Below are 19,276 nucleotides of genomic sequence, written 5' to 3' on the forward strand. Positions count from 1 at the left end.
TAACCAGACAAAGCAAGGCAGGTCGATGTCAACGCTGCTAACATCGAATGTTATTGCTTGACAAGAGATGAAGAAGTAGCCATTTCATATGTTAAACTTGTGTATTGCTTTAAGAGATTCAGTTTAAAGTTGGGAGGGGGGAAGAGGAGGATTGTACCTTCAAGGCCATCTCTAACTAAAGAAGATAAGACCTTGGAGGGTTTTCTAATGGAAGGGAAACTGATTCTTTAAATTAATTGGAGAATATGATTAATGACAAAATTAGAAAGGTAGAGAATTGTGTTTTAATATATTGTGCAAGGGGCGGAGATTTCAGATTCCAGCTTCCTTCGAGCAAGCATTTGCTGGTGTATTAGGCTAATAAAGGACTTTTAAGGTAAACAATGCCTCAGAGTCACTTGAAAAGCCCATACGTTGGAAACTTGACAGTCAAAACTAAGTGGTTTAGTAGAGGGATCATTAATGGTCAAGCCCAAGAAGGTACGTTGGACTGTTCCCATATCCAGACATTCTCTGGGTTAACTAGCTGTTTTCCAAGCTGGTCTACGGGATTTCAATGTTGTGATAGACTGTGTATTGTCCTAATGAATAGGGAGGGCCTCAGCATCCTTGGCCATAGCCAAATGAGTTTGATGGCTTATAATGTGGGGCAATATGATATTGTTAAGTACAAGTAACTAGTGCACAAAAGTGGGATGCAGTGTGCCAGAGATGATATGCATTGTCTAGCAGAGTTGAACATTAACCATTTGGGTGTGGGCATTGTTATTGTACATGCTGGAACAATTCAGCTGTGGAATAAACCAAAGCCTAGGAGATCAGCACTCCAGGAAGTTCCAGCCAGTCTGTTCAGTGAATAGTTGTGACTTTTCAATTTTGCAGCTGTTTTTTCCAGGTGTTGCTGGAAGGTTAGTGATCTGTTCAGTGTTACCCCCAGATATTTCAGGGAATTATTGTATTGTAAAATACAGTTCTAGAACTTCACTGAAGGCTAGTAATTTATGTACCTTTTGCTAAAGTGGAATGTGGCTGCTTCTGTTTTTGTTAGATGATCATCCAATTTTTGGAGATGTTGAGAGAGGATGCCTTCTGAATCACTGAAGTTGATTCTTTGGATTATGAGATTGATATCATTGGCATAAATGAATTTCCGAGAAACAGTTTCAGACAGATCATGGATGTAAAAAGAGCAGAGGATAGCACTTATGCTTGTGGAAGTCAGTTATTCAATTTATATCTGCTTCTATTGAATTCTGTGAAAAACTGTAATAACCTGTTACTCAAACTGCTTTCCATCAAGGCAATGGTGTTAATACAAAGTACAAATCTTTATTAATTCGAGGAGAAGTCCTCATCATCATCATAGGCTGCTGAGAGGTCAAGAAAAATAGAGAATTTTTTCCTTTTCCTTTGGAATCCATTCTCCAGGTAGAAAGTTAATCCAAGGACTTGATCGCTACAATCATGTTTGGGGTTGTTAGGCATATGGTGATAGCCTACAATGTTGGGTTGAAAATATATTAACCATGACGTTGTGACTTTAAGATGTTAATTGGCCAATGGGTGTGTAAGTGTTCTCATGGCCATAAGAGGGAGCTAGGAACGTAGCTTCTCTCTCTCTCTGAATTCACTGCTCTCTACTATTACTGTTTTTGCTCTGTTTTGCTATACTGTTGGTTTACTACTGTGATAAACCTGTACAACTGTGTATTGACCTCTAGACTGGTAAGAAGACTTTGTATTTTGGATTACTCCTTGGACTGTTGCTATTGTGTATAACCTGGGCTGTTTATTTTTGACCGTGCATTTTTGTTTTACACCACCTCAAAAGTAAAGTATTTTTTGCTTTCACAACTCAGTGTACTCTTGTGGTTACTGTGTGACTCTTACTGCTCTCAGCACCCTTCCTTATCTGTGCAACTCCTTGGTAGCACAAGGAGACCACTGCACAACAATTCCTTAACAGGGGTAAAATCCAGCTTGTTTAACTAGGATTACAGATTCTACTGCTAAGGTTGTTCTGTTTAACACAAGTCTTTCTAAAAGTTTTTAGGTGACACATAGAAGAGCAATTGGCCTGTAACTTTCAAGAGCTTTAGGATCCTTCCCTGATTTCAAAATTGCAATATTTTGGTCTTGTTGAATATAGGAGACAGCCATCCTGAGTATAGTATGGAACTAAAAAAGAAGGCAAGGCAATGTTTAATTGCTGGTCCACAGTTCTTCAGTAGTTCTTTGTACATGGCATCAAATCCTGTAGCTTTTCTTTTCTTTTTTGTAAAGAATCCAGGCCCCTCTACACTTCTGGTGTAAATGAGTGTAAGTATAAAGCAGACATGTCAAACTTGCAACGTCACATGATGTTGCATGATGTATTGGAACCTTTTCCCCATTGCCGGCAATGGGCTGGGTGCAGTTTCCTCGTGATGTGTCCGACCTGTGGGCTGGCAGTTTGACACTCCTGGTATAAAGCATGTAGTGGAAAGTCCTGCCTCAGTAATCTAAATACAGATCTAATTTGTCTGGTGAATTTTGTATGTCTTGTTGTCCTTTAAATAGAAATAATATGGTTAGCTGTGGATTCCACACGGATGGTAGAATGTTTTCTGGGTGGTACAGATGATGAGTCCAATTTTCAGATGAGGGACCAGGTTTTCCTGTCAGAGGGATAAAGTTTAGATTTTCTACAATCCTGGATTATTTCTTTTTCCTAGCTCTCTCCAGAGACATTGGCAATTCGGTTGCTTTCTCCAGATTCCTGTCCTGTTTAAACTCGTTGCACAAGTGACTTATCTCCTCGCTCCATCCAGAGACATAATCTTTATGGTGGCCTCTGGGAATGTTTCTTTTAGCTACAGATTTAATTAAGCCAACAAACCTGTCACAGTTCTTAGGGACTGCTTTGATCCATCCAATATTAGCATCAGTTCGCTTGGCAGAAGTATTCCAATCTGTTTTTGGAAGTTCCAGCGAGGTTTAGGAGTGGATCTAATTACTGGGGTCTGGAGTCCTATTCTATAGATTATAGGCCTATGCTGACTGTGAAACAGTCAAAAGATGGTGTTGGTAAATACTGCTTGAATACTGGGAAATTTTCTGCATCATGTTGAAAAATTTCATATTGTTTCTCTTACTTAATACTGTATACACTTAAGGCTTTTGCAAAAGTTCATGGGGTTTGGAGCCCACTAGCACTAGTACATGGATAACATTGGCAATATTTCTGTTTCTTGCAAATTTGGATCTAGTAGAATAAACTGTAGCAAGATTTGGAGAATAGAAATTGTTTGTTATGGATTTGTTGGATTTCTGAATAGGCTTGCATCAGTCTAAGAATAGATATTCCTGGAATTAGCATTAATGTTGGACAGCCATGTAATATCTGTGGAAGAAAGCCCTTTCATTAATTTGGGTTGATACCAGGAGAGAGACCAGGGATCAGTGTCACATTATTTTTGTCATTGATTCTGTTTGAAGTTATTTTCAATGGCAATTGGGAGTGTGGTCATAAACCACACTATCAGGTTTAGTGCTACCATAAGGCACAATGCCATTTAATAACTAAAAGCTTGGCATTCCCTCTCGCTGTTGTAACCCCATGCCTGCATGGATTATTAAGTGGGAAAATAAGTGGGAGGTAAAGAACATGGGAATGGGGAGGATCCTCTGAATAGGTGCTGGGGAGCAATGACAACAGGTGGGCTCTGGAGACAGTATTACAGAGTATATATCTCAGGATTTATAGGGGGAGGCTGGGAGAAAAAGAAGTGGGAATGACTTATGAGAGCGAATTGTTGCCTACCAACTTCTTCGTTGACTTTTTTTCTGGGAAGTTGCTAGGGAAGGTTGCAAACGGTTATCATGTGACTGCAACTTACTTTAGTGTAATTGTAAGCAGTGCTTTTTTTCTAAAAAAAAAAAAAGGTGCCAGAACTCTCATCTTGGCGGGTGCAGGAGGTGGAGGGGGCAGTGCTGCTGCAGTCACAGGTGTGAAGGGTGTTCACGGCGGGCTCCCCTCCCCGGGGCTGGAGCCGGCGCGGCTGGTGCTGTGGGAGCAACAGAGCCCACTCTATATGGCGGGGCTGCGCGGTGCGGGCAGCTGAGGTGGTGCGGGCCAGGCGATGTTTTAATCTTACAATTTTAAAAATATTTTTTTTCTATTGTAAGTTTCCCCAAACCTCACCATGTGGATTGCATACAAATATTATATAATTGGTAAATAAAGGTAGAACATATGTTAAATATACATCAAATGATAATATGCTTCCCTACAAAGTCAATTCTTGCTCAATGACAGACCAAGGAGTTAACTCGGAAAGGCAAGAGGAAAATCTAGAAGAGATGTGTGCAACTTATAGAAGGGAAAGGCCCACACTGATAAATTAAAAATCTTTGTGGTCTGCAAAGGAATGCTGGTGGGCTAATCAATGATTTGGTGACTAGAGGAGCATCTACAGTGTTGGAGTTCGTGGTCATGATAAGCCATGGAGGCACTAGGCAACATGACTTTCAGGGCAGTGGTGGTGATTTTATTACTTTTTTTTAAAAAAAAGTCTGTGCTCTGTCCAAGGGTGCTTGGTAGGCTGCATGTACAAGCCTGGTCTAGAATTTATTTTGGAGCATTCAACTATCTAGAGCACGCATGTCAAACTCATTTTGTTTGAGGCAACTTTTTATAAAAGAATTGCCATTAATTTCTTTTAATAAAATAATTTAAATCAATTTTTCACTTGATTTCAAATTAAATGAATTATATTGGTTGACAATGAGATTTTTTTTTAGTACAATTGCCAAATGCAATAAACTGGTTTTAGGTATAAGTTACTGGAAGGAAAAAGGAATCCCTGCTGCGTTACTGATCCCAGAGAAGCCTTTGCATGTATTCAGGTATCCTTAGGGTGCCATAGTTATGATCGAGAAATATTGGTTGCAAAGTTGGCATTTCTGGATGTAATACAGATATTTTGGACTTGTTTTTGTTTCTTTGCATGTTTGATATTTTTAAAAAGGCATATGCTACTGACTACGCTTATGCACATATGTAACATGATCACTGCTTGTCCAAAATTTTACTATACAGATAATACCACCAGAAATTATTTTAGCCTTTTTAATGAATGTTGTTATTGATGTTAAGCTCACCAGGGAAAACATCATATATTGTTATGTATATACTAGGTTAATTATGTAAAGACTGAAGTGCAACATAACTAGATTCTAAATAATCTATTTTTCAAAATACACAACAGTCCAAACAGTAAAAGTCCAAATTAAGAATATTTCATTCTTAAGAATTGTTTAGATTCAAAATAGTTTTCAAGTGTGTACAAAAGATACTATTTTTTCTAGAATCAGCTAAATTAGACATATTACATTGAGAAAAATGTTTCTCATTTCTTTCCTGTTACCTTTGATTTCATTGCAGAGATGTTAACATAAGAAATAGATTATTTTGTTATCTAATTTTACCTTCCAAAAGACAGAAGCAGATGAAAAATGTGAGGTTCTTTCCTGTTGGCTTTTTTGAATTAGCTGTTTTAGATTCTAAAAGTTTAGTTCCTAAAGAAGTAATCCTGTAAATAATTTTGATGTCCTCCTCTAGTGCAGGCTCTTTTATGACTCGTGGACTTCAACTCCCAGAATTCCTGAGCCAGCATGGCTCAGCTTGGAAACTTCTCCCTTTCCCCTCAGCATGGCTGGCTCAGGATTTCTGGGAGTCGAAGTCCTCTAGTCATAAAAAAGAGCCAAGATTGCTAGCCCTGCAATAGGCTTAGGAAAGCCAATAAGGGAGCTGGGGTTTTTTTGTTGTTTTTTGTTTTGCAAAAAAAAAGGTGCCGGAACGCTGTTCTGAGCATTCTATGAGAAAAAAAGCCCTGATTGTAAGATTAGTACCTGTATCATGATGACAAGACCCAACTACAGCAGCGGCAAATTGTAGACTAGTCACAATTTCCCCTTTTTCAGTTCTGTCAATATAGTGTTCAAATGTCTCACACCTGACAGAGTTGTGGTTGAGAATATAATACACTGCTAAAGACATTTTTACTCTCTTGTATATAGGGATAATGGAGGCAATAACCGAGCACACACACAAAAATCTTAAAGTAATTTTATTTCTATGCACTTCTGCAACTTATGAAGATCTCTTTTTAATTCTGTCTCTTATACCAGTCTGGTTATATTGAACCAATTAGTACTGTTGCAGAATCAAGAGACTCAGACCCCGAAATCAAAAGAAGTTTGTTTTATTTTGCGCAAAATGTTCAGAACAAAAAGCAATATCAATGTCTGAACACGTTTTCAGGGAAAAGCAAATGCATATACTGTGTAGTCTTCAAAAGTAGCAAAACACAGAAATGTAACTTATAAGCATTGATTGGTTACTTGAATTACAGCCCCCAACTCCCCCTTGTTGCTATGCTGAATTTAGCTAAATATCTTGCAACATTTTTACTGATCGAGGTCACAGGTTCCTAATTGCTTAAGTTTCCGGCACCATGTTTGTGGTTAGCTACAAACGAGACATATGTGGTTAGATGTATCACAGCTCTGTGCTTGACTAAATAGGTGTGAGAGACAGATGAACTCGTGGTTTGGCATTTTCCATTTCCTTGTTCTTTTCTAACTAATACACACATTTTCTTCATGCCTCACTTTTATGTCCTACCTCACTTTTATGACATGCAGCATTTTTATGTATTCTTTGTATCTTTCTTTATGACCTGCCTCAGTACTTCCTGGTTCTGTTGATCTTTTTAAAAAACATTTCTAGGGAGTATTATAATTTGAAAAAGACACAGAAATACAGGTAATCCTCAGGTACAAACATTCATTTAGTGAGTTTTTACAAAAATGAATTTATTCAGAAAGGTTACTTACATTAGAAATTCAAAATTGCAAGCAAAAAGAGGCCTCTGTAGCCATGTGACTTGGATTCAGTTATTGCTGCAGCAACCCTGTCCAGTTACAAATGCAATTTCCTGAAGCCGGAAAGGTGGTAGTGTTTTTCCCCCCTCTGGTCACATGGCCAAACGAGCTGAACGAGTGCAGGTTTGTTTTTGCTTTTTTGGTGCTGCATGGAGAATGCAGCTGCCTGGGCTTGAGGACTGCTTCTGCAAGTGTTTTAAAATATATTTTTTTCTTACTCTATAGTAACCATTTTTAAGCACTGTACTTTGCAAACTATTATGTTTGTAAATACAGTACTTTGCAAAGATAAAGTTTGTCTGCATTCTTCTTGAAACTTGTAGAAATGCTAGCCAGGATCTACACAAAGCATTCTATAACGTTGTGTTTCCTTGCTTTTATTTTGGAGAAATGTGTATATTATTGTAATTTGTAGGTTTTAAATTTAAATTGCCTCCAGAAGTTGTGGGTGCCCCATCCCTGGAGGCTTTTAAGAAGAGACTGGATAGGCATTTATCAGAAATACTCTGTTGTGAGAGTAGTGGGTTAGACTAGATCAGGAGTAGGCAACCTTAGCTCTTTTATGACTCATGGACTTCAACTCCCAGAATTCCTGAGCTAGCCATGCTGCCATGCTGGCTCAGGAATTCTGGGAGTTGAAGTGCACGAATCATAAAAGAGCCAAGGTGTCAGGACCCACCCCCATCCACATCTTAGGAAAGAAAGAACTCTTGAACCAGGAATTGCCCAAAAGGAGCTTTTACTAAAACATGATTGGTAATGGGAATACTAGACAGGATCTGAAACTGTGTTACAGTTTCGTACTTTTAAAGGGTCCCCAGTCAAAACCCCTCAAACCATCTGGTCAGTCCCGGGTCAATGAAACTTCAGGTGTCAAACCCTTCCATGGGAAAGAGGGATCTTCCCATCCCTTTACGACAATTACCTCCTTCCTTTCAGATTCTAATCGGAGATACAAACCAGATCTCTTCCCCCCCCAGTTCCTTTTTTCTCAGTTCAAAGGTTCTTCCCCTGGTCTTTGAAGACAGCCTTCCGGCAGGCTGAATAAACAATCCTTGCCCCTATTAACATCTTCTCTTTTCCTCCTTGGAAAAATGGCAGAATCCAGGGAGAGATATAAGATTTTAGAACATACAGATAAGAGTTTTATGAATGGGATATAAATGGATTCTGACACAAGGTTGCATACCCCTGGACTACATGACCTCAAGGTACCTTCCATCTTTGCTACTGTTGCAAACAGAGTTCTGCAAATCCCTTCCCCATGTCCCTCTTTGTGCCTGGCTGGAGACTTTTAAGCTAATTAGTGGCAAGTGGGTTTTTTTAAAGCACTTGTTCTGGGCAGTTGAAAATGCTTGTGCTAACTAGCAGCAATTTTTTTTTTAAAAAGCAACTGCAATAGCTGCAAGCCCTACTTGGAGGCAGTTTAGTTCCTAAGTTGGCTGTATGGGAAAAAACTGATGGGTAGCAGGCAGAAAAGCCTCTCAGTTCAATTAATGTGGCAGCAATCAATTAAAAAATCAGGAATAGTAAGTCAGATCATTGTTCATTTAATAACCCATTTGATTCAATTAATGAATTTGATTTTAAAAATTTGTAAAATTGAGTGTGATCCATTTGACAATTTTTTTTAACTTAAGAGCCTAATGGGCAGGCTCCATTAGGTTCGTACCCCAAGGACTACCTGTACACACTATATATATGGATGTTTGTATGTATGTCTCTCTCTCTCTTCTCTCTCTCTCTCTCTCTCTCTCTCTCTCTCTCTCTCTCTCTCTCTCTCTCTGTGTGTGTGTGTGTGTGTATAATATATCTATATCTATCTATCTAGATAGATATAGTTATAGATATATTATTATTATTATTATTATTATTTATTATTATTATTATTATTATTATTAATTTTATTTGTATACCGCCCTTCTCCCGAAGGACTCAGGGCGGTGAACAGGGCAATGCATGTTAAAAGACAAAATACAAAAATTAAGAGATTAAACAGAATGCCCACAACTCTTACAATAAGTTAAAACACAATAAAAAAGTTAAAACACATTAATAAAACCCAACCCCATCCCATCAGGCCAGGCCAGCTTGTTCGAAGAGGTAAGTCTTTAGATCGCGCCGGAAGGAGTGGAGGTTGGGCGCCATCCGGAGCTCAACCGGAAGATGGTTCTATATATATATAGAGAGAGAGATATATTGATATATACAATATCTATATTGATATGCTTTAAAATCAAGACTAAATAATTAAAATATATAGTTACTATGGTTTGAAAGTCCTTAAAAAAGTTATTTTATCTTTTCAAAACAGGAAATGAATCTGTGACAATATCCCCAACAGGAACACTTTTATTCCAACATTTCAAATCTTATATGAGTGGAATTTACACATGTTCCCTAGTGTTTAAGCCTACAACTGAGCAAGAAGAAAAAATCTATTTAATTAAATATGTTATTTACGGTAAGATGAATAACTGTCCTTTTTTCAGTGTTTAGTTTTTTTGTCAGAATTATATAATGAAATTCATATATAGTTAAATGTTGCTGCAATTAATCTGTAACCAGCTAACTCAGAACAATTGGTATTTAAAATATCCTTGGTATAGAACAAGGGTAGGCAACCTTGTCTCTTTTATGACTCGTGGACTTCAATTCCCAGAATTCCTGAGCCAGCATAGCTCAGCTTGGAAACCTCTCCCTTTCCCCTCAGCACGGCTGGCTCAGGATTTCTGGGAGTTGAAGTTCACGAGTCATAAAAGAGCCAAGGTTGCCTACCCCTGGTATAGAATATAGGCATATTGATTTTCTTGTAGTCTTTTTCTATACCCCTGGTATAGAATATAGGCATATCGATTTTCTTGTAGACTTTTTCTTCTTTTAAAAAGGTAGCAAGCCCTAAGTAAGTAGAAAAATAACATCTGATTAATAGCTTGAATATTGGGGATAAGCAGAATGTTCAGCTTAAGGTCATGTTTACTTGGAATAAAACTGAATTACAGTATTTTATCTCAAGCTTCAAAAAAAAACATCCTGTGATCCAGAGTTTTATCTCAAGTTTGGATCAATGTGAGGTAATTTTTTCTGTAGTTGCAATTGCTTCAGTATTCTGTGGTTGGTTTTATTAAAACATTCCTTAAAGCCATGACCTTAAAACATGCATTATTTCAGTCTTTGCTGCCACTGGCTTCGCTGCCACATATTTCATATACTGAGAAATATTTTGGAGATAAGAAAAATAATGCTGCCTCCCTGATAAAATATTTTCTAAGTAGTTTGAGTTTATTCATTGTGTTCAATTGTGTTGGTGTTGTCCTTTTGGGGGGAGGGGTAGGTTGACCAATAACTGGCACTCACGTTTGCCATATCCATTCTGGTTGTAGAATGAAAAAGGAAAGTCTAGTGTCAAGTTGCCATTATTCCATATGACAGAACACACAAAATAGTTTTTTATTAGGATTGAAACCGCTTAAAACAGTCTGACAAAACAATGTTTAATTCTTTGTTTAATATCAACTTTGAAACAAAATTTGGGTATCCTATTCAATATTACATAGTAATATACTGTAAACATAATGCATTCTAAAATCAAACTACTTCTTTAAAATATTTTTCCCTTTAGAGTATTACTTAGAAAATATTTTCATTCTATACTAGAGAATTAAGAATTCACATCAAAAGTTGTTCTGCAGTTGGGTTTGGATAAATCATAATGTGAATATGTTATTTGTCTGCACATTTCCTCTTTAAGCTGCCCCTTTCCCCAAAACCTGTAGCTTATTTGAGATATATTTCAAATAGTTTTTTATTACATCAGGATAACTAAATTAGTTTAATTCCTCTTTCTAGACTTTCAGAGTTTAGTTAGTAAAGGTTAACTAAATAATAGTTTATGTCAGCTTAACTTGGTTGATGAAATCCACTCCACAGGAAGTCTAAAACTACTTTTATTGAGATTGGTTAAACAGTAATAACGAAGTTGTGCAAGTCTGATTGTATGGTGCCTTCTTTCTTATACTCTAGTGCACGGGTGTCAAACTCGCCGTATCACGTGACGTGTCGCGACGTATCACAACTTTTTCTCATTGCTGGAGCTGGGAAGGGTGCGGCATTTGCATGATGCAACTGGCTCCTGGGCTGGCAGTTTGACATACCTGCTCTAGTGAATTAAGGAGGTGTCTCTGACCCACTTCTAAACATTAAATGGACATTGTGGACATAGAAAACGTTTCACCACTTGCGTTGACAACAGAGATTACATATTTCTGTTAGTGTCCTCTATCATGGTCTCTACAGTTTCTGGATTGGGATAGAAATGGAAATTGTAGCTTAAATAAACTAAGTATCAAATGGTGTATCGAAAGGCAATAAAATAGGTTGCAACAAGGCCTAAGTCTTAAAATATTGATCATGATATAATATGATTTATTTTTACTAAGCTTTTTTCTACATATGCATGGCTTGAATCGATCCAACTGATAGAACTATTTCTTTTGTTTTAAGTGAAAAGTTATTGAACCCTAATTATTTTAATTATTTTATATCAATGATTGTTAATTAACAATGCAAAAAGTATCTTAATTTCACAGAAACATTTATTTTTATATTACGATTAGACTAATCTCAAAGGGTAATATTTGCTATGATAGCACTTTCTTTTTTATTTTCCATATTCTATAGAACAGGCATCCCCAACCCCCGGGCCACAGCTCACTATAGGGCCTTGAGCCCTTTGGAATTGGGCTGCGGAAGTGGCAGGTGAGCGTTTGCGCGCACATGCATTTCCACTTGTGTGAGCGGCAACCAAACACATACATGCACAAATGGAGCTACACATGTACGTTTGCCTGCCTCTCACGCAGAATCCCCAGCCAGACTGGTTGAGCAAATCTGCTGTACAGGCCTTCTTTGTTATGTAAAGTTGTTTCTCAAATTTGGGTCTTGTTTTGGGCAATTTGGGGAAATGCAGTAGCTCAGTGGTTAAGATGTTGGCCTTGTTTGCTGGAAAAGCAGGCAACCCAGGTTTGAAATCAGAATACCATGCGATGGGTGGAGCTCTCCTCCTAGCCCCAATTCTTGCCAGTCTAGCAGTTTGAAATCATGCAAATCTGAGTATATTCCCACTTCAGTGGGAAGGTAACAGCACTCCGTGATACAATGCTGGCCATATGACTGCAGAAATGTCTTCAGACAGCACTGGCTCAATGGTCTTGAAACGGAGATGAGCGCCACCCTCTATAACTGGCAATGACTAGTGGAATAAAATCAACTGGGACATGTTTAGTTTATTTTTGGTCAGTTCTTAATCTTAGAAATATTAATTGATATTATTATAGAGATTGCATTGAAATTAAGCTCTGTAGCAGAACCATTAAACAGATCTATCTCTTTGGGAAATTAGAGCATCTGTGCTCACTGAGTCATTTTCTTAGAAGGAATTTTTGAAAGTAGGAACAATTTTTAATTTCTTTGGTTCTGATAAAACATTTAAAAGAAATATCATGGATAAGCTTACATCAGGCATTATTATTTATCCTACTCTCCAGTGTCAATGAAAATATTTAAATTTGCTGTTGTAAAAATTGGATACTAGAGAAAATTAACCATTACAGTTGAAAGAGAAGAACATTGTAACATAATTACAGATTGAAGCAAAATACTGTAACATGGGACATACTGAAAGAGGTTTTTTTGAATAATGGATCCAGAAGATAATTTTTATAGTTGTCAGAAGAAAAAGAAGGAATATAAACTTGGTTTATTTGATCAAATTTGAAATAGATATATTGCTATCTACAGTAACCCTAAGTGGACTCCTGCTGAGATCAGGACTGAAATGCTTTATGGATTCGTTTATAGAAAAGAAATGAGATCTGGCAAGAGGAGATTATTTGTTGCATTATAAGAGAAAGTGATAGGTTACTAAAATTGTTTATACTTGTTATGAGGAATGTTGGAAATTATATGTTTCTATTTATATTGTAATCTTATTTTTCTTTTGTATTTCTCTATTTTATCCATCTACTCTATTTTTTCAGCATGTAGTAGTTTTTGCTGTTGAAATTATACTCTTTAATAAAATGTTATGTATGCAATATTTGAATTGTGTGAATATGCTGTTTCTAGTTATTTATATTTGCTTCTTTTCTCTATTTTAATTTGAAAATAATAGTCTTGTTTTAATGGGGTATGCTACTATTAGTGCATACTAATGTGGCAGTCCTCTTCCCCTAAGCCCTTTTTAAATCATATGAATCTTTTCCTATGAAACAATAGTCGCTTATTGACTTGTGACCTTATCAATAAAATAAAAGTCTAATTCCAGAATAAAGTAGATAGGAAATACAATGATAAAATACATATGTAGTTATAATCAGTAATCAGATGAATTTCCCTTGCAGAGAAATTTGTTTAGTGTACCAGGTTTTTGGGACCACTGCCTTAGTTATAAACTTAGCAGTTTTCCGTAAATATATACAGTACATCTGATCCCAGGAAGAAACATGTCACTGTATGGTTCAGGTCCCAATGGGCTGTTCTTTCCAATAAGCCTAGTGGGGGCGTAGTTGAATAAACTATGAGAAATATTTTCAATGGCTAGGGTACTGCATATACAGGTTCTCTCATAATATGAGAAGTGGTGGAAACACCCATGTTTGGCCATGGAATCCAGCAAGTCAAATTTTGCTCTGAGATAGGCCATTCTTAAAATTTTTGTCAGTTTCACTGACAGGTATTTTTCAGGTTGAAAAGTACTTTTATTTTTAGTCAGCCAACTTACTTCCATTACTAAATGCATTTTTTTTTCAGTTTTAATCTGCCTACTTTAATTTTAATAATATACAATCCATGATAATAAAAAATAAAGAAAATTAAATATCTAGATCTCAACTTCAAAAATGCATGAGTTATTTTTAATCATGAAATCTTTACTCTTGTGATTTTTGAACAATGAACAGTATTTTAACAGTGGTTGGATAAAATTTTATCTGCTGTTCAAAAGAAAAAGATCCCACAGGAGAATTCCAACTACGTGATTATACCTAAAGTTAAGCAGCTTAGTTCCCAAGTATAGTATTCTAGGGGATGGTATTTTTTTTTCTTTTGGTGCAATTAATTCTTGTTTAAAAATAAATTCAGTAATTTTAAATCTTAATCTTGGTATCTTGATTTTGTTTGAATCTAAACTTTTTTTTTCTGCAGCTTATTCTGATCCTAACTTTTACTATGAGTTAACAGCACGATATCATTCAGCTCCCTGCAATAGTATCTATAATACTAATTTTGAAAAGAAGCTGCTTCAGATACTGGCCAAGCTTGTTGTGGAGCTAGCTTGTGAGGTTTCATTACAAAAATCTGAATGTCATCATGTAAAAATGCAAAGAGCTGGAATGCAAAATGAACTATTCTTCACTTTTAAAGGTAAGACTAGTTTGAAGAGTTGTTCATGGATGCATGTTTTTCATGATAAGTTGAAAGCTATTTTTGTCCCATACATTAAAGGTGTATCTGACAGAAGTTATGTAAAAGTAATTGAGATGTTAATTGATAATGTACAATGAAATAATTTGACAGCTTGCTGATTTAGTAAATGACCAGATCATTTTAATTATATATTAAGTAAATGACCAGATCATTTTAATTATATATTAAGAAAATATATTATGATTGAAATAATGATTTCAGCAGAGTCCTGTTTTCCTTGATTTTAGAGATATTTGCAATAATAAAACATAATTCAGTATTACAGGTAATCCCTGAGTTGCAAGCGTTCCCTTACTGAACATTCGAAGTTACATGATAAGCGCCCCCTAGTGCTTATGAGACAGTCCCAAAATTATGAATGTTGCTGCACCACGGCAGTCATTCACCCTTACGAACGACCGCAGTAGCACTGTAACATTCACCCTGGTTATTCCCTCCCTCCCACCACCCTGGGTCTCCCTAGGCAGTAGGTCTTGTGAGGATTGAGATCTTTTGCTTTCTTTTTTTTCCCCCCAAGATGGCGGTGCATTCACATGCAGTGGCCCTGAGCTCCTGGTACTGGTGTGTGTGATTGGAATAATGTGTGTATTGATGAGTGTGCACAATGTAGTGCGAGGGGCTAAATTAGCCTACACACGCATAGAGCTGCTAAACATCGGGCTCGCAAGGCAATCTGGAATTACCAGCAATTTTCACCAGTCCCATAACATACCGAACTGCGTAGCGAGGCCAGATCTCCGTGGATTGTCATCAGGCCGGGGAGGAGCTGACGTAAGTGAAAGAGAAAAGAGCAAAAACAAAAACATGGCTGCAGAGCCAGGCTGCTGGCTCGGCTCAGGAAGCAGCCTTATAGACCGGCGCTGCCAAGTGTTTTCTTGAGTAATGCCAGATCCCTCGTCCATAAAATTGAAAAATTACAGCTGCAGATGGCAGCAAGCAGGTTTCTCCGTGAATGTGTGATGGTTGTCATGGAGACCTGGCTACATTCAGCTGTGCCAAATGCAGCAGTAGAACTGACAAGCCAAGTCATTCACTGCTCTAACAGAAATGGAGGTTCCGGTAAGAGCAAGGGAGAAGGACTCTGTGTCTATATAAATTGTGACTAGTGTGCCAACAGTAGATTATTGCTCCCCAGATGTGGAACTGATGACTGTCACATGTAGGCCATTTTTTCTGCCTAGAGAAATTACTGTGGTAATTATTATAGCTGTTTACATTCCACCTGATGCCAGTGTCAGCCCAGCACTTTCCAAGCTAGATGATGTCATCTCCAGGCAGCAGCAAACTCACCCAGAGGGCCCTCTTGTCGTGGCTGGGGACTTCAATCAAGCCTGTCTAAAGATAGTTCTCCCCAAGTTTGTGCAATATGTGCAATTTTCCACCAGAGGGAAGAATAGTAGACCATGTGTACTCTAACGTGAAACAGGCATACAGAGCATTCCCCCTCCCCTACCTGGGTACATCCGACCATCTCTCACTCCTGTTGTGCCTGAAGTATGTTCCTCTCAGGAAAAGAACTCAGACAGTCATGAAAAGGATTAAAATCTGGCCAGCAGGTGCCCTCAAGTCAGTTGCAGGATTGCTTTGAAACCACTGACTGGAGCGTATTCGAAGATCAAGACCTGAACGTATATATGGATGCCGTACTCTCTTATATCAAAGCGTGCACTGATAGCCTGACAACAGAAAAGTGCATTAGAGTTTACGGAAATTGCAAACCCTGGATGACTGCAGAGGTATGAATACTCCTGAGAGCCCAGGATTCTGCCTTAAAAGCAGGGGACAGGGACACATACAGAGAGGCCAGGGCAAATCTCAGAAGAGGCATTAGGATGGCAAAACAACAATATAAACAAGGTGGAGAACCACCTAGCATATAACAATCTGAAGCAAGTGTGGCAGGGACTGCAGCACCTAACCAACCACAAGGGCAATACAAGAAACATGGTTAATACTGATGCCTTGTTGGCAGAGGAGCTGAATATCTTCTTCGCTCGCTATGAGGTAGAAAGACCAGACCCGATAGCCTCTGCTGGCCAGCCTTCTGATTCTCAGCCACTCACCCTGTGTGAACATCAAGTGAAAGCTGTACTGAAGGCTGTGAATCCCAGCAAAGCCGCAGGCCCAGATGGGGTGCTGGGGATAGTGGTTAAGAACCGTGTCGATCAATTAGCAGGGGTCCTGATAAGGATCTTTTAACATCTCCTTGCAAACAGCCTGTGTACCTTCATGCTTGAAAGCAGCTACCATTGTCCCAGTCCCAAAGAAAACAGCAGTTGAGGGCCTGAATGACTACAGACCTGTTGCATTAACGTCTGTAGTGATGAAATGCTTCGAAAGACTGATTCTCCAACATCTTAGAACATGCCTCCCACCGGACTTCAACAAACATTCATTTTCCTACAGGGGGAACAGGTCGACAGACGATGCCATAGCTACTGCTCTACACTCTGTAGTAAGCCATCTAGAGAAACCTGGAAGCTATATCAAGAAGCTTTTCATTGATTACAGCTTGGCTTTCAACACCATTCTGCCGAGCATCCTTTTTGAAAAGCTAACTGACTTGAATTTTCCCCTTCCATCTGCAATTGGATTAAAGACTTTCTAAGGGACCGGCTACAAACAGTGAGGGTCGGGTCTGATTTATCCATCCCCCTGAAGCTTTGCACAGGCTCGCCACAGTGCTGCGTGTTTAGCCCCAACCTGTACTCATTGTACACATACGATTGTGTATCGTCCAACCCATCTACTGCGATAATTAAGTTTGCAGATGATATCACCATAGTGGGTCTTATTACAGGTGGAGATGAAACAGCATACGGGGGGAGGTACAAAAACTATCCATATGGTGTTTGGAGAACAGCTTGCACCTGAACATCGGCAAGACAAAGGAGATGGTGCTAGACTTCTGGAGGAAAAGAGAGGAACCTGCCCCACTTTACATCGTGTGTGTGTGTGTGTGTGTGTGTGTGTGTGTGTGTGTGTGTGTGCGCACGCGCGTAGAGAGTTTCCTCCAGAGTCTACCTCTGTGAAAATCTTACCTGGAAAGTCAATACAACCCAGGTGGCCAGAAAGGCCCAACAGAGACTCCACTTCCTCAGGGTCTTGCGGAAGAACAGGGTAGAACAAGGGCTAATGACCTTATTTTACTGGTCTATTATAGAGAGCGTCCTCTTGCACAGTATTGTGGTTTGGTATGCTGGCCTGACAGCTGCGGATAGGAAAGTATTACAGAGGGTGGTGAGCACAACACAAGACATTGTGGGGTGTCACCTGACACCACTGGATGACATCGCCAGGGCTCGCTGCCTTGGAAGAGTGAGAAAAATTCTCTGGGACAACTCACACCCTGGTCAGTACCTCTTTACTCTCCTACCATCGGGTAGGAGATACAGGAGAATAGCCAGCCGTACCAACAGGCTGAAGAACAGCTTTTATCCATGGGCTGTCAGGATCTTGACCGGGAAATCACTTTATGTATGATTGACTTACAAGGCCGGTGTGTTGTGCAATTAGCTCACATGGTGTAACAAGATGGTGGGTTTGTTGTCACTGTGAGTTGTGGTGGTTGGGGCATGAAGGAAGGCTCAGCCAATCTCAACGTATACATGGTTGTACTTTAACAATAAAGGTTCATTCGTTCTTGGCTGCTCCAGTCCATCAGTGTGTTCGCAGACAATGGAGGCCTAAAGTAATGCAAGATCACACGAGATCAGTTGTGCGAGATCTCACGCTACTGATGTCGCGTGATCTCATGGTACTTTAAGCCTCTGTTCTCTGCAATAGATAACGGAACTGAAGTTGGGTGATGCTTCTGCGTGCCTCCGAAGGCCCAATCTGGGCATTGGAGGGCTTTTCCAGGTTGTTGCCGCTGCAGATGAGACTGGGAGACGCTTCCCTGTGCCTCTGAAGCCTGATCCAGGCATTGGAGGGCTTTCCCAAGCTGCTGCTGCCCAGAAATGAGGCCAGGGGATGCTTCAGCATGCCTCCAGAAGCCCGATCCAGGCCTCTGAGGCCTCCTCCAGGCCTCTGAGGCCCAGAACAGACTTCTGGAAGTGGCATCCACGCACTTGCGCAGGAGGCCTCCTATGCACCTCCCAGATCCAGAACGGAGGCAAGGGATGGCCTTTAGATGCCTCTGCAGGTCTGTTCTGGGCTTGGGAGGCCTCCCAGGCCCAGAACGGACTTCCACGCACTTCTGCAGGTCTGTCTGGGCCCTTCCAGGCCCAGAACAGAGGCCATGGGTTGCGGCCACGTGCTTCTGGAGGTCTGTTCTGGGCTTCAGAGGCTTCCCTCTGCTCTTGATGGGAACAGAGAAAGAAACAGAGAGGCTGCAGATCCTCACAAGGTAAGTGACCCAGCATGGCAGGATTGGGTGGGGGAGCAATTATGGGGACCCCAAGGGAGGAAGCATAAGGGAGGAGCTTGGGTGGTCTGAAGCAGGTGGCCTGTTTCATCAACAGCCCCCCCCCCCCTGGCCTTTCCCACCCTGAGATACCTCATGTTCACTTAATGAGCCGCGCATTTGCCCATGCATTTGATTAGTGAAAGCTGGGAGTGAATCACATACAAGTTATGAGATTCACTCCTACGAATCCTCGAGTTACGAATGGAATAGGCAGGCTCCATTATATTCATAACTCGAGGACTACCTGTACTTAATAATGGAACACTAAAATAGTGATGTATTTAGTAGACAATGAATAGTTATATGCACAGATTTATTACTGAACATATTGTAAGCCATTAACATATTTGTTGTGGCATAAACCTCTGTGGATTAGAATCCATCATCAAATCTGTGAAATTTGAAGGCTGCACAGAGTTAAGTTGGTAAATACACATTTCAAAAAGTATAGGCTTT

General features: G+C 39.3%; 1 protein-coding gene across 2 annotated transcripts in view; it reads left to right on the plus strand.

Annotated features, from left to right (window-relative positions):
• Positions 1–19,276, plus strand: part of ZPBP (zona pellucida binding protein) — a 93,584-nt gene that overhangs the window by 52,519 nt on the left and 21,789 nt on the right. For both annotated transcript variants that reach the window (XM_081343634.1, XM_081343633.1), the window contains exons 4-5: positions 9,242–9,391; positions 14,131–14,349. In XM_081343634.1, coding sequence (XP_081199760.1) covers positions 9,242–9,391; positions 14,131–14,349 — 369 coding nt within the window. The remainder of the gene's footprint in view (positions 1–9,241; positions 9,392–14,130; positions 14,350–19,276) is intronic.

The sequence above is a fragment of the Vipera berus genome (genome assembly GCF_964194415.1).
Source record: "Vipera berus genome assembly, chromosome: Z".
NCBI classification, from domain to species: domain Eukaryota; kingdom Metazoa; phylum Chordata; class Lepidosauria; order Squamata; family Viperidae; genus Vipera; species Vipera berus.